This window comes from Choristoneura fumiferana, chromosome 17 (assembly GCF_025370935.1).
Source record: "Choristoneura fumiferana chromosome 17, NRCan_CFum_1, whole genome shotgun sequence".
In the NCBI taxonomy this organism is placed as follows: domain Eukaryota; kingdom Metazoa; phylum Arthropoda; class Insecta; order Lepidoptera; family Tortricidae; genus Choristoneura; species Choristoneura fumiferana.
In genome coordinates this window covers 1520310-1535531 of record NC_133488.1, presented here as the reverse complement: position 1 = coordinate 1535531, position 15222 = coordinate 1520310, and the positions used below count along the sequence as shown (strand labels likewise).

The 15222-nt window shown below is 37.8% G+C and overlaps 1 protein-coding gene across 1 annotated transcript in view; it reads right to left on the bottom strand.

The window, feature by feature from the left end:
- LOC141436681 (metabotropic glutamate receptor 2-like) overlaps positions 1 to 11154 on the bottom strand; it is a 62910-nt gene extending 51756 nt beyond the window's left edge. Inside the window, exons 1-2 of the mRNA XM_074099690.1 lie at positions 10511 to 11154; positions 4721 to 4863 (exon numbers count right to left, since the gene is read on the bottom strand). Of these exons, the coding sequence (XP_073955791.1) occupies positions 4721 to 4863; positions 10511 to 11084 (717 nt within the window). The 5' untranslated portion in view covers positions 11085 to 11154. The remainder of the gene's footprint in view (positions 1 to 4720; positions 4864 to 10510) is intronic.
- Positions 11155 to 15222: the final 4068 nt, after the last annotated feature.

Sequence of the window (15222 nt, the reverse complement as noted above, 5' to 3'; positions counted from 1 at the left end):
GGTATTACCGCGCGTTCCACCCCAATTCAATTTCAACCACATCAGACGGTATTATTTACATTATACCCTAATGCATTTTGTACACAAATAAATTAATAAATCTATGAACATTAATCACTTGAATGTTAATAAGTAAGCTAAGATTGATGGTTGATATTATAAATTGCTGGCTGCAGCAATTCTACCCATTGCAGGGTTTCATAGTTTTGACAGAACGTTCTAATAATCCATTAGTCTGCGGGTCAGTGAGATTTCGGGGTTTATCAGTTAAAACACTAAGATTTGTGAAAATATTGAATTCAGTCAGACATGTTGGTTGCATGAATGTCCTGTAGTAGGCTGTATTTTTAACTTTACTTAGGTTTAAAAAGCCGTGGTGGCCTAGTAGTTTGACCTATGGCATCTCAAGCAGAGGATCGTGGGTTTAAGCCCGGGCTCAGTCATCTTTGAGTTTTTCGAAATTCATGTGTGAAATTACATTTGAAATTTACCACTGGTTTTACGGTGAATGAAAAGTGCACAAATCTAAGAAGCTATTCAATGGTGTGTGTGACGTTCCCAATCTGCACTGGGCCCGCGTGAGAACTAACAACCCAAATTCACACATACTGATGATGCTGGTGAACTTTGCAAAGCTTTGAGCAATAGTAAATTTAATTTTGTGTTTTCTTCGGCTGAATATCGCCAATTGAATTAAATATCGATTATTAAAATATCGACGATCAAAATATCGAACCTACCCTACTTTCGATATTTTGACCGTCGACTTTTTAACATTAAGATATACTAAGAGTAATTTTCGATAATAATATTCAGATACGTCCCCGTTCTTTTGGCACAAAAACTTTGACACGTCTTAGAAACATTCAAAATGTCAGTTTTCTATCAACTGGACGTGTGTTGAACATGTGCTCAACGAAAGTTAGATTTGAAGGCAACAAATTTACTTATTCCATAGTAAAGCGTCATCGTCACATTATTTGCCCCACATCCAAAACCACTTCTGTTCCAAATATGTCACGATCAAATATACCTACTCTATGGTTTCCCCTATATGCTGATACATGCGTAATTACTTAGGGGGAAACGTAATCACTCAATACAGCGTATGGGCAAAGTGGAACTAATACAACCCTCCCAGAAACGGTACTACGTACGTGCTCCATTTCAGAGAATTAAACTTAGGTACTGTCGTTGGAAGTACCCTAGTGTTGTGGCATTATACTTTGTTTAATTTAAAATTAAAACCGGCCAAGAGCGTGTCGGACACGCCCAAAATAGGGTTCTGTAGCCATCACGAAAAAATTAAGTGATATTTTTCTAAGGATTTCGTATTTTGTACGGAATATGGGGGACGCTCGATTTTAATGAAAATTTGCACTTTAAAGTTGAATATTTCGCAAACAGATCACTGAATCGAAATATCATCCTGACAACCCTCAATGGTTTTAAAAGGGTTGTACGTTGTTTTACAGACAAAATTTTAATAGAATTTCGTTTAACTGACATTTTTTATCATATTATCGTTTCATAGAATAATAAATACGCAGAACACTTACTTTGAAGAAATTTAAATCATTGATTTTTGTTACAAATATATTTTTTTGTTTAGATATTCATATCAAAGAATAACAAATCAAATATTCATTATTCTCATATTATTTAGTTAGAAGTAAAACTTATTACTAAGAAAAACATGCAATTCGTTTTCTGATGTGGTCGCAGTTCTAACCTAACCTACTTTTCTAGTAGCGAGTCGTTTCTGACTAGGTCACTGTTCTAACCTAACCTAACCTTACCAAACTTTCTGGTAGCAACTTCTAGCCTGTTTAATATATTTTATCGAACAAACAATATTTGTTAAAAAAAATCTACAATTTGATAAATTTGATAAATAATAAAGTGAGATTATAAAGATTCATTGAAAAGTTTTTCTATTAAATATGTTTCATTCAAGCAAATAGTCGTTGAAACAATAATATTCGAAGTAAAAATACAAGGACCAAATATTATAAAAACATTTTCTGCGAAACGAAATTCTATGAAATTTCTGTCTGCGAAAGAAGGGAACACCTTTTAAAAGACCTATCCAACGATACCCCACACTTAGTCGAGAAAACTTATTCATCCCCACTTTACGTCTATGGGAGGTACCCTTAATTTTTTTTATTTTATTTTACCACTGTCGGCGTGACTGATATGTATATTCATACCAAATTACATCTTTCTAGTACTAAAGGTCTCTGAGCTTAGCCGCGGACGGACAGACATACAGACATAAAGACAGACAGACGGACAGACATGCGAAACTATAAGTTGACTCATCATCATCATCATCATCAGCCTATGTTCGTCCACTGCTGGACATAGGCCTCTCCCATGGCACGCCACTGAGCACGATCCTCGGCTACTCTCATCCAGCTCTTGCCAGCCGCCCTGCGAAGATCATCGCTCCACCGAGTCTGAGGACGTCCTACGCTACGTTTGCCGATCCGTGGTCTCCACTCAAGAACTCGTCTACCCCAACGGTTATCGGTTCTTCGGGTTATACGGCCGGCCCATTGCCACTTCAGCGTGCTAATGCGGTGGGCTATGTCGATAACTTTGGTTCTCTGTCGGATCACTTCGTTACGAATTCTATCTTTCAGAGAAACTCCGAGCATAGCCCTTTCCATAGCACGTTGAGCAACTTTAAATTTGTGGACCAGCCCTAACGTGACAAGTTGACTACGGAATCCTAAAAAACATAATCAGAACAGTGTCTAATATTTTTAAATAATCTAACTTCATTAAGATTGGTTTTTTGGAATCTTTTTGTATTTTTTTTTTGACCATCAGTGGTGTAGCGGTATAGCACGCGGTACGGATTACCGAGGACCTGGGTTCGATTCCCAGTGATGGTCTTATTTTTCTGGTTTTTCTGTGCATCTATATTTCAGTTTGTATTTTCAATCTAACTAGACCCATTTGTAGTTTGTTGGGTTAAAACCTAAATAGAATAGTATGTTTTACTTACTCAGGAAACTATCCGTGCTACTTGACAACCACTGCTCCGTCAAGAGTATCGGACAAAGAAGAGCACCGGTTAAATTTGTGTATTGTCTGATAAAGCTCAATCCCTCAGATTCTAACTGGCAATATATAACAGTCAACGACGAGCTCCCTTACCATGACGCGCCCAGAAACTTAAGTAAATCAATTTACACTCGACGAACGAAAACGAATTCAATTTATTTTGCTAATACGATTGTCAACAATTCAGGTTACCGCACCGGCATTAATTCATATAACGTCGCTTAGAACCGATCAATATCACGGAATATGGTGAATGACGGCGCCCGTTTATTTCGCTAAATGGAGCATGGAAAGCAAGAAGTTTGACTGTATCAAGTCTTGTTATAACGCGGTGTGTGTTCTTGTTGAAGTTAAGGATGGCGTTCTGTCAGTTGTTCTTATACATTACTTTGTTTCTCTTGAATCGTTTTCTCTATTGGAGAAAACCGTATTAAAATCCGTTGCTTACATACGGCGGGTGAATTCGTTTTATTCTTTGTTGAATGCCTTAAAATGAATTAGAATTATCTCAACAGACGACCGGTATTAGTACCCTTGTAAATATATTTTGAATGTGGTTAAAAATTTTTTCATAGATGCCATGCTTACCGTTGTTGGTAGATTAAACAATGTTGTAGTGCTTCTGGCAATTTGGATTCAAATGGAATAAAAGTAATGACTTTAGAGAAGATGAAGAAATCCTAGAAAAATAGGTATGAATAGGTATGATCGTTTTCCGACAGGAATATCGCTAGATAACGTTAACTAGCCTATTCCAGAAACCCTTATTAGCTGCAATCAGCAGTCTCGCTAGGATCAAACATGATTATGATGATCAATTATGCAAACTGACTACGACGTCAATTAACACTACTGCATCTAATAACAATTAATCTGGCTTATTTGGTGCAGAAGTCTAATTAAATAGAACTGAATTTCTGATTACTATCACCGGCTTATAGGTACTTGTTTAAAATAAAATGGACTCAATAAGTTTACTCCTCGAACTAGTGCAGTCAAGCTACGAGTATGCAAAACTGCACGATTACAAATATTTTATAGGCACGCAGTGCGTAGATTGGGTAAAATATGCACTATGCACGACAAGGTTTACTACCCGTCTCATTGGTGGACGTCCTACGCTGCGCTTGCCGATCTGCGGTCTCCCTTCGAGAACTTTTCGGCACCAACGGCCATCGTATCTCCGTGCTACATGGCCTGCCCAGTGCTGCTTCAACGAGTTAATTAACTTGCGTTCATCTACGTGGTAAGATAAGGTGGTAGGACCTTGTGCAAGGTCCGCCCGGATTGCTACCACCATCTTGCTCGCTAATCCTGCCGTGAAGCAGCAGTGCTTGCACTGTTGTGTTTCGGCGTGGAGAGTAAGACAGCCGGTGAAATTACTGGCACGTGAGGTATCCCATCTTAGGCCTCTAGGTTGGCAACGCGTCTGCAATACCCCTGGTGTTGCAGATGTTTATGGGCGGTGGTGATCTCTTACCATCAGGAGACCCATTTGCTCGTTTGCCATCCAGTCAAATAAAAAAAAAAAAATATACGTATCTCCTCCTTTCTGATTTGATTCTGAAGAGAAACCCCGAGCATAGCCCTTTACGGAGTTCGCTGAGTAACTCCAAGCAAAATTAATGAAATAGTAGCAAAATACCTGTGGTATTCTGAAGAGCCGCAGCAGATTGGCAACTTGTACTGAAGTGACGCTTGATGCCGCGCCAACCACTCCTGATATAACCTTCCTCACTGCAGTAGCATTGCAAGCAAATTCTGCGTCATCTATGTTGCTAATCGAACCTGAAACAAATTAGACTTAATAGAATTTATCGTAGGCTTCGCTCGCGTAACCCTTTAGGACTAATAGTTGTTTTGAAGCTCCCTGGAGCTTCGAATTCCCTGGAGTTGGGTACGTGCAGTCAGGTTTTTTAGCCTATGAGAGTCTATACATATATGACTGGGTTCTTCCTTCTCAGTCTTCCTTAATGGGTTATTCCTGACTGCACGACCCAACTCTAGTAAAGCGCCACAAATTGTTAAATTTTCAAATCTAAAACAAGTAAACAAAAAGTCCTAGTACTTTTGGCCCTTAAGGCTACTGAGCCCTAAAAAATAGTCGGCTGCAAATTACGGGAATTTACTAAATTCTTATGAGAACTCCCAAAATAGCACAGCGGCCTCACTACCTTTAATCTGTCATCTCCCAGGATAACAGGATCAAAGGAATTTGGGCACAAATTTGTGCCTCTGGGAGAGGACAGGTTAATGACCTAACCATAAAAAAAATCATTTTTAATACAAGCTTTTTTTGCTGACTGTACTTTTTCCCAAACTACATTTGCATACCAAATTTCAAGTCGATGCTATTAATCGTAGAAGAGTTAAATTCGGTCCTGCGGAGACGATCCTGGCTGGACTACCAGGATGTCACTACTAGATTATTGTATTGTCACGCGATCTACATAAGTATTCCAAATTTCAAGTCAATCTGACTACTGGAAGTTTATCAAATTTAACTTGCAAGATTTGACTACAGACAGACAGACAGACAGATCGACAGACAGACAGACAGACAACGGGACAGGTGAAACTAAATAAAAGCTTGTAAAAAAATCAAAACGTTTCTTATGTAAGCAGGGTGCAAATTTTTTAACATGACACTTTATATTACCAGCGCTTTTCGAAAAACCATCATTGGCAAGAAGAAAGTGCCGCAAAAAACTTGTTAGAAAGTTAAATTACAGTTCTCAAAACTATGAAAGCCAGCAAATCAAAGCAAATTTACAATATTTCTTGTATTTTGTTTCTTTTCTTTTGTACAATAAAGAGTACATACATACATACAATATATATAACCAGGCGCAAATTGCACTGGCATACTGCCAAGTCACACTTCACATTACAAACACACGCACATCACATCAATTATTTTCTGTTTTCGGTCTTGGCCAGGTCTCATCATCAGTTAAGTACTCCTAAACTTTATAGTATGCTTTCTTCAGGAGTGCACTCTTTATGCATTGTTTAAAAGAGTTGTGCAGCGATTTCTATGCTTTAACGGGGACTTTATAGTAAAATCTCACGCAATCTCCCACAAAAGATTTACTTTCTTTGTACGGGACGACTCGCTAAATATTTACGTTACCAAAATTGTCTCTGCGCAAAAAGATCTTACTTTCATGACAGGAGCAATTGGAGCGGACGATTAGTGTCAAGTCGCTAGTACTTAGTTTGTTATGGGTTTGTGTTTGTTAGTTTACGATTGTTTTCAGGTCCGCACGACGCTCGGCCCTCGTGGCATGGACAAGCTGATCGTGGATCACAACGGGAAGGCTGTCATCTCCAATGACGGAGCGACCACCATGAAGGTACAGGAGATTGTTTATTTTAAAATAACTAGACAGTTGCTCGGGACTCCAACCGCGTAGGGTGCGTTTATCTCTATCCCGCGGGAACTATGCAATTTTCCCTTGTCGTCCGAGTTACGAGTGTTAAGATTAACCAGTGAATTGGAATTTTAGACAGATCCCGTGGAATATCAGGATTTAAAGTAGCTTATATTGTTCCAGAGATAGCTATATATCTGTGTTCCAAACTTCATCCGAATCTCTCCAGTCGTAACTTGAAACAGTAACAAACACACATGAACGCTCGCACACACTCACAAACTTTGGCATTTATGTTTTAAGTAGGAACGACGTTCTTTAGCAGCTGCACTGGCAATGTGCCAGATTGAATGGTTAAAATTTGCGGGCTCTCAAGTATCGGTCGGCTGTTTTGGAATCGTACTCGATGAAAATTGTTCGCTGCTTTTGTGCATTCTTCACTGATTTTTTACTACGAGTACTAACTGGTAATCTTAGCTTGCTCTTACTAATTAAAACGCGAAAGTTTGTATGGATGGATGTTTGTTTGGATGTATGTTCGTTACTCTTTCACGCAAAAACTACTGAACGGATTTAGGTAATATTTACACTGGACTAACATATAGGCTACTTTTTATCCCGATATTCCCACGGGATAGGGATAGAATCTCAAAATAATAACCGCTGGGTTTAGAATCATGAAATTTTGGGATGTAGGTAGCTGGACGTCTGCAATAGCACATTTAAGCTACTTTTTATCCCGATATTCCCACGGGATAGGGATGAAATCTTGAAATTTTAACCGCTGGGTTTAGAGTATTGAAATTTTGGATAGTTGTTCTTGACACAACCTCAATAAAGACAGTGATCTAAATTTTGGGAATTACCAGAAGAAGTTTGTAAAATCCCGGAATTTCAAATGTCAGGTACTACTAGATCGAATAGTTTAAGCGTGCGAAGCCGCGGGTAAACTTTAGTAGTTAATAAGTTTGTGTGCCAAAACATTCTTGTTCACTTTGAATTAGGCCAAATGCAAACGGTATTTTAATGAGGATTTATGTCCGTGGCTTCCCGTCACGGAACCATCTATTACGAGGACATTTCATAAAATGCATTGTTATTCCTTTTTTACCCGACTGCGAGGAGGGTTATGTGTTTGACGCGTATGTATGTAAGTATGTTTGTATGTCTATTCCTATGTCCTCTCGTTACTACTCAACGGCTTAACCGATTTTCATAAATGATACGTCATTAGATTCGTCTTAATGACGCGAGTGATACTGGGTACATTTAATTCTTAAAAAATCAAAATGGCGGATTTTTGGCGCCAAATTGTAAGTTTTCAAAAAATGTTTTTTATTCAAACCTACCAAGTGGGGTATCAAATGAAAGCTAATAATTAGCCCATTCTAAAAATATATGGGTTATAACCATTTTAATATACCATTTTCACAGAAAAGTGTGAAATAAAACAATAAATTAAAAAAATCTAAAAACCCGACTGCGTTAAAAAATACTAAAAAGAAGAAAACAAACCTAGTGGGCTAGAACTTTGTTAAGTAGCTAACTTAAAGTTCAACAGTCGGAACCCATTTAAATCGTGACGCTCAAAAATTCTTAGCTAATGGGTCCCGACTGATGAACTTTAAGTTAGCTACTGAACAAAGTTCTAGCCCACTAGGCTTGTTTTCTTCTTTTTAGTATTTTTTAAGGCATTCGGGGTTTTAGATTTTTTTAATTTATTGTTTTTTGGGGTTCTATCCAAAAACATTTGCTGGATATTAATAACGGCAACAGGTAATTGGAAACAGGTCTTGAAATATTCACAAACGTGTTTTTTTGCTAATGTCTAATATCGTGCGCGAGTCCGACTATAAAGTACTATAAAGAGAACCACTGTCTGGATTTGGGCTGAGCGTAAAGAAGTGTCTGTCTAGGCCATTAAGTAGATTATTCATTGGAGAATCTTTATGAATTAAGCAATAATCTAATCAACTTAAAAAAGTTGCAAAACTACCAATATTGTTATTTCAAAGTTCAATATCTTAAAAACGGCTGCACCGATTTTATGCGACATAGCTATATTTGAAATTTACTTTCACGTAAAAAAGCCACATTTAAATTGGTTCATCCATTTAGAGCTGCAGTCACGAGCGTTAATTGGGGACCCACTTAAGATCGAATATCTGTCATTTTGTATGACATTTCAAAGAATTTTTTCACGAAATGGGTCCTTTATAACGCTCGTGACCGTACATGTACCATCAGCCAAATAAGTGGTCTATAAATTTTTAAACAAGTTCCTATCAAATTAATATGTCGCTAAAGTCGAACTTTCAAGTTGACAGACACGTCTATTGGAATTATTGTTTTATGACATGCAAACGATTATCAACTTTAGGGTGGTAGATCACATGGATTATACGAGGTTTATGCCATTATTGTTTCTTCCTATTCGCGATTCTGCACAAAATAAATTCCACACACCTGAATTTTGATCACATGCGTAATGCTTCACAGTCATTATTTCTACGCAATCTTGTTTCTTCTTATTCGCGATTCTGCACAATATGAATTCCACACAACTGAATTTAATCACATACGTAATGATATTCAGTCATTATTTCTACGCAATCTTGTTTCTTCCTATTCGCGATTCTGCACAATATGAATTCCACACAACTGAATTTAATCACATGCGTTATACTTCACGATTCTGTAATTATTTTTTTAAAAATCTCATACATAACGGGAATCGAACCCGGACAAAATTGGGGCGGAGAATAATTTTTTTTTTAATTTCAATCGTCCCTGTTTAATATTATTATTTTATTTAGGCTGCTGCTGCCTTCGGGAAGCTTCGTCTCAAGGTGTCCGTTCACATAACTTAAAGCTCGCGACCATGATAATTTTACCGCGGAAAAGCGACTCACGCAGTCTGTTTTTTTTTTAAATTTATAAACGCGACTAGGAAGAAACAAGATTCATAGAAAATAGATAGAATAAAAGATAAAGATAGTATCGTGAAGTATAACGCAGGAGTAAATTAAGTTGTGTGGAATTCATATTGTGCAGAATCGCGAATAGGAAGAAACAAGATTGCGTAGAAATAATGACTGTGAATCATTACGTATGTGATTAAATTCAGTTGTGTGGAATTCATATTGTCCAGAAATCGCGAATAGGAAGAAACAAGACTGCGTAGAAATAATGACTGTGAAGCATTACGCATGTGATCAAATTCAGCTGTGTGGAATTTATTTTGTGCAGAATCGCGAATAGGAAGGAACAATAATGGCATAAACCTCGTATAATCCGATCACATATTTGGCTGATGGTACCTACAAAGCCACACAGATAGACAGACTGGAATTGACGTCTTAATTATGGCACCTCTCTTTTGAGTCCATAAAACCATGAAATCAAATCATTTTCGTGGGTAGCCAATACAATGATTATAGTCATGTCATGTCTTTCCAATATAAGCTAAGCAACAAAAAGTTGGAAAGCCCCCGACTTTGTCACTTCAAAGTTCGATATCTCAAAAACGGCTAAACTGATTTTGAGAAGACATATCTAAGAATCATCGCTAAAAAACCTGCTTTCAAATAAAAAAAACCGCATTCAAATCGGTCCACCCATTTAAGAGCTACGGTGCCACAGACAGACAGACACATTTAGCGGTCAAACTTATAACACCCCTCTTTTTGCGTCGGGGGTTAAAAACATATATTAGTGTTAGAAACTGTTCGATACAGCGCCATCTATAGTTCATCTGCTGAACTAGATAGCTTGCTAATTAATAAAAATGATCGATGCCCGTTGACATCCATGCACCTCATTAGTTAAAGAATAAAACACAAAAATGTGGTGGCGCTAGTATCGCGAATCAATGTAAATAAGGTTTTAAGTTTGTTTGTCACTGTTCCATTGAAATTAGCTTCGAAGTAAAAACTCCAAAAAACTCCAACCGATCTCTCATTTTGGGCACCCAATTTTACAGAAACGATACGATTATTCATTGCGGGCTTCCATGCAAACTAGACGAATAAACGATATATAATTACAAATATTAAAAATACCTTTAATAAAGTCCACAGCCATCTCCAGTCCATACGTGTCTTTATCACAGTCATCCAAGATATGAGTACCCAGGGTGACTCCTGGTATCAGCTTCAAGTCTTTGTTAATAATATCCAGAGTATACAGCATGGTCTCCAAGGCTTGCACCCCTCCTTGTGGCATGACCGGCCCACATGTCATATTATCTGACCTTTCATGAACCATCATCAAACCCCCTAGAACTAATTCCCCTTCGATGACAGCCTCCCTCTTTATAGGCCAATGTGGATGATGTTTCTTATCCTTCATTTCACCAACTTGATCGTTTGACATGTTCATCCAGTCATATTTCCTCTCATTCTCATTTAGAACTATATCGTAAACTAAATTCCGGTCTAAATATCTAGTGTCATCTTTGAAGGTGATGGGGTCGAAAATGTCTTTGAATGTGTCGAAAGTGTCAAGGGATATGTGGTCAGTTTTGTGGCGGTGGCGGTGATGGTGCCGAGGGTTGAGGATGTCGTCTTCTGGTCTCATTTCTATGTGATGCAGGACAAGGAGCAGGGGGATGGCAGCCAGCCAGTGGCCCACCATGGTAGTGCCTGTTCATGCCATCGACCTCAAATGCTTGGTCCATGACGCACGACGAGGCGCGATCATTTTAACCTGAAACCAAAGAAAGTAACACTGAAGCGTCAGAATACAACACCAAAAAAAAAAACAGAACGTTTATTCTGTAAGTACCTAGGCCGCAAAGGGTTCTTTTACGTTGCACTATTATTTATATTAAGTATTTCGGAAAGACTATCATCGCCAAGAAGAATGCGCTGAAAGATATTTGTCAGAAAGTCACAAAGTGAATGAAATCTATTGGCTCTGTGCACGACATCAGCGCCACCTAGCGTCCGCAACTTTTTTGGCACTGATGCTCTGACGTTTTGAAATTTCATCGCGACATTGTGACAAAAAACAAACCTATAACGTATTAATTTATAATACAAAGTTACTGCGATACCGTGATTTGGATGGACAAAAGGTTGTGAATTCATTTTTGATCATTAAAATCAAATTTAATGAGGTAAGTAAAATTTATTCAAAAAGTGTGTTTTATTTTCGTTATGTCAGGGTTTGTTTACCATGTTTAGTTGTACTTTTACTGTAAAACGAAAAGATAAAGCTATCTTATTGGTTTCTTTGAATAAAAGTAAAATTATATAATTGTTCTTATATCGCCAGTAATAAATTAAATATCGTTTTCAGTTCAAAATGAGTATCACTTTGAACACCGGTTTTTTGAGTATCATTCAATATAAAATTTCAACCACAAACCGTTTCATAAGGAAAATTGTTGCTGGACATGTCCGAGATATAGAGGAATTAAGAACAAAACAGGGACAGTGTTCAATAATTCAAGCTCGCATCATAACACAAACATCTATTACTAAAATTAGGTAGTTAAAGTCTATACAAATTGCTTTGTTAATGTTATTTCTTCTTTTTGCCACTATGAGCGCTGCGATAGATTTCATTACCCCCACCTAGCACTTCGCACCCTCCCACGTAATTTTTGAGAACTTAGTGGAATCACAGAACTTTAACAAAACTAACGATGTTTTAAAGTATGATATGATGATAGTTTTTGAATAAGGTAGAAGCCCGAGTGCTAGCTACTGTCCCAGCAGTTACTATCTTGAATTTTATGTCGTTAGCAATATCAGGCATTAGCATTTCAAGAATAGTTTACCTTATAATAGTTGCAAATATTTATAATCATCATCCCAGCCTTTATACGTCCCACTGCAGGGCAGAGGCCTCCTCTCAGAACAAGAGGGCTTGGGCCATAGTTTCCATGCGGGCCCAGTGCGGATTGGGAACTTCACACGCACCATTGAATTGCTTCGCTGGTTTGTTCAGGCTTCCTCACGATGTTTTCCTTCACCGCTAAGCTCGTGGTAAATTTCAAATATAATTCCGCACATGAATTTCGAAAAACTCAGAGGTGCGAGCCGGGGTTTGAACCCACGACCCTCTGCTTGAGAGGCGATGGCTCAACCCACTAGGCCACCATGCACGGCTTCAAATATTTTTAAAATTACTAAATAACCTAACCAACAAAAAGTTGGAAAACCCCTGACTTTGTCAATTTCAAGTTCAATATCTCAAAAACGGCTAAACCGATTTTAATGAAACATGTCTAAGAACCATTGCTAGAACACCTGCTTTCAAATAAAAAAAAACCACATTCATACGGTGCCACTGACAGAAACACAGACAGACAGACACACATAGCGTTCAAACTTATAACACCCTCCAAGCCAGGAATGGACAAACTTGTTTCGTTTTTTTCGGATGATCTTTTTCATAGGTCGTTATCGTGAATGGAATCGATTAATTTAGTTAGGTATATTATTAATATGTATGTGAACTCTTAATTGCACACAAATAAAAAATACAAATACACAGAGTACAAAACGAAGGCGAGCTTATCCCTAAAAAGGGATCTCTTCCAGCTAACCTAGTTAAGAGAAGACAATGTCTCGCGAGAGTTTAAGCAACATTGTTGCAGATGTTCGTTGAATAAATACAACTTACAAATAACTGTTAAAGGCTTCACTCATTAAATAATTGAATACATTTCATAGCAATAAAATTTGTTTAACACGAAGAACATTAACACGTAACAACGCGACGGTAAATCAAAATGTATTTTTTAAGTAGGGCGACCGCAGTCACGTACGTAGGTACAGTCGCCGGTTGATAAAAATATATTGCAACATATATAACAAACATATAAAATCATATAACTGTTGCGTCTGCGTCACACGTTTTTATTTTAATTATTTTGTGCCCTAATATGCTAATGTTCCAAAAATATTAATTAAAAGTACGTAAGTTAATCAGAATAAATTATATTGTTCACAAATTTTTATATTGTCAATTATGGTGCTCCCAAATTGGCTGTTATACATGTTATATAACGGTATAAAACACAATAACATTGTCTTTAACACTTTAAATAACGTTTGTTACAACTTGTTAAATGTTTAAAACGCTCCCGCATTGGTATAAAAATGTTATACTCGTATATTATTATAACAATTGCATTTGCAATTTGTTGTATAACATTTTAAAAGTTATATAACATGATAACAATGTTTAAAATTCGTTACAATTTGTTATACAATGTTAGAAAACAAATGTTTTATAACGTTATAGAACACTTATAACAGCCAATGTGGGAGCACCATTAAACAAAAAATTACACAGATTAAGCTCGTCAATGTTACTATGAGATACCTACATATCAAACACACAAGACTCGCCCATAACACTCGTACATAAGCTCGCCTTTGCTCTCCTCTCTGTGTATTTGTATTTCTTGTCATTTTATTTTTATGTGCAATAAAGAGTTTACATACATACAAGACTTGAGAACAAACATATATTGTAACACCATACGCCGCCAGATGGCGCTAGCAGCGGAATTGCATAGTTAGACCTGCGCGGGCGACCAACAGATGGCGCTGGCTGTAGGTTCAAACTCGCTAACGCTTGTCCGCCGGTGAGTGTTTATATATAGGGACCCAAGAAATTGTCTTGTTATCAAAGGTAGGAACTCAGCAATGCACGCTATGCGCTCTCACCCTCCAGTTGAGTCTATTACACTGTATACTATACGAGTCTAGTACTCGGATCTTTCCACCCCCCGCTGGAATACTCGTGACCAGTAATGTACGCGTAATCAATTTGTATTCTATTCACGTTCTTTAATAAACTTTCTCTCTCGTTCGTTGGACTTGTCACTGCTTCATCTCCGTCACTCCCTCATAATATTTTTTTTTATACAAAATATCTCTCATAGACCGAACCTTTCTTTGTAGCTTCAAAGTCAGGTTCTCCATTCGCTGGGCTATTCGGTTGGCATTGGCTGTAGTACCCTGTAGCTACTAAATTCACTAACATCATTAAAGCAGACTGCCTCTATCTCATTCACACAAGTGTTGCCACATCACACACCATTAATACTAAATCAGCCAGGCCGTTACAATTTAGGCTCTAACTTAGCGCTGTGTTTTAGTTGCTTTTTTGGTGCAATAGTGCAGATTAAACTCAGTTCTTTTGCAGTTAACATAACTGCCTCAAAACAATAAACTGCCTGAATAGTTGCTTGCAGTCAGCGTGCAGTTCCAATCCGGCACACAGGTTGCAAATTAGCTGCACGCCTATAATGCAGTTTTATTCTCGTAACGGCTGAGATCTAAAATTACAGATCTTTACTAAATATGAAAGCTTTTTTTTATGCGTTGCCAACCTATATACCAAGAGGCCTAAGATGGGATACCTCAAGTGCCAGTAATTTCATCGGCTGTCTTACTCTCCACACCGGAACACAACAGTGCAAGCACTGTTGCTTCACGGCAGGATTAGCGAGCCAGATGGTGGTAGCAATCCGGGCGGACCTTGACAAGGTCACCACCTGCAAGCTTGAGAAACAAAGTCAATTCAAAATAACTTACAAGGCTTACTGGGGAAGGACACTAAGGGTAGTTTTAAGAATATGAGGTGATCTTTACCGATAGTTCAGTTACTCAACTACTTTTGCCTCTTAAACTATAAAGTCAACAGAAAATACATCATCATCATCATCATCATCATTCGCGGTCTCCATTCGAGAACCTTTCGGCCCCAACAGCCACCTGCCACCATTGCCACTTCAACGAGCTAATTTGCT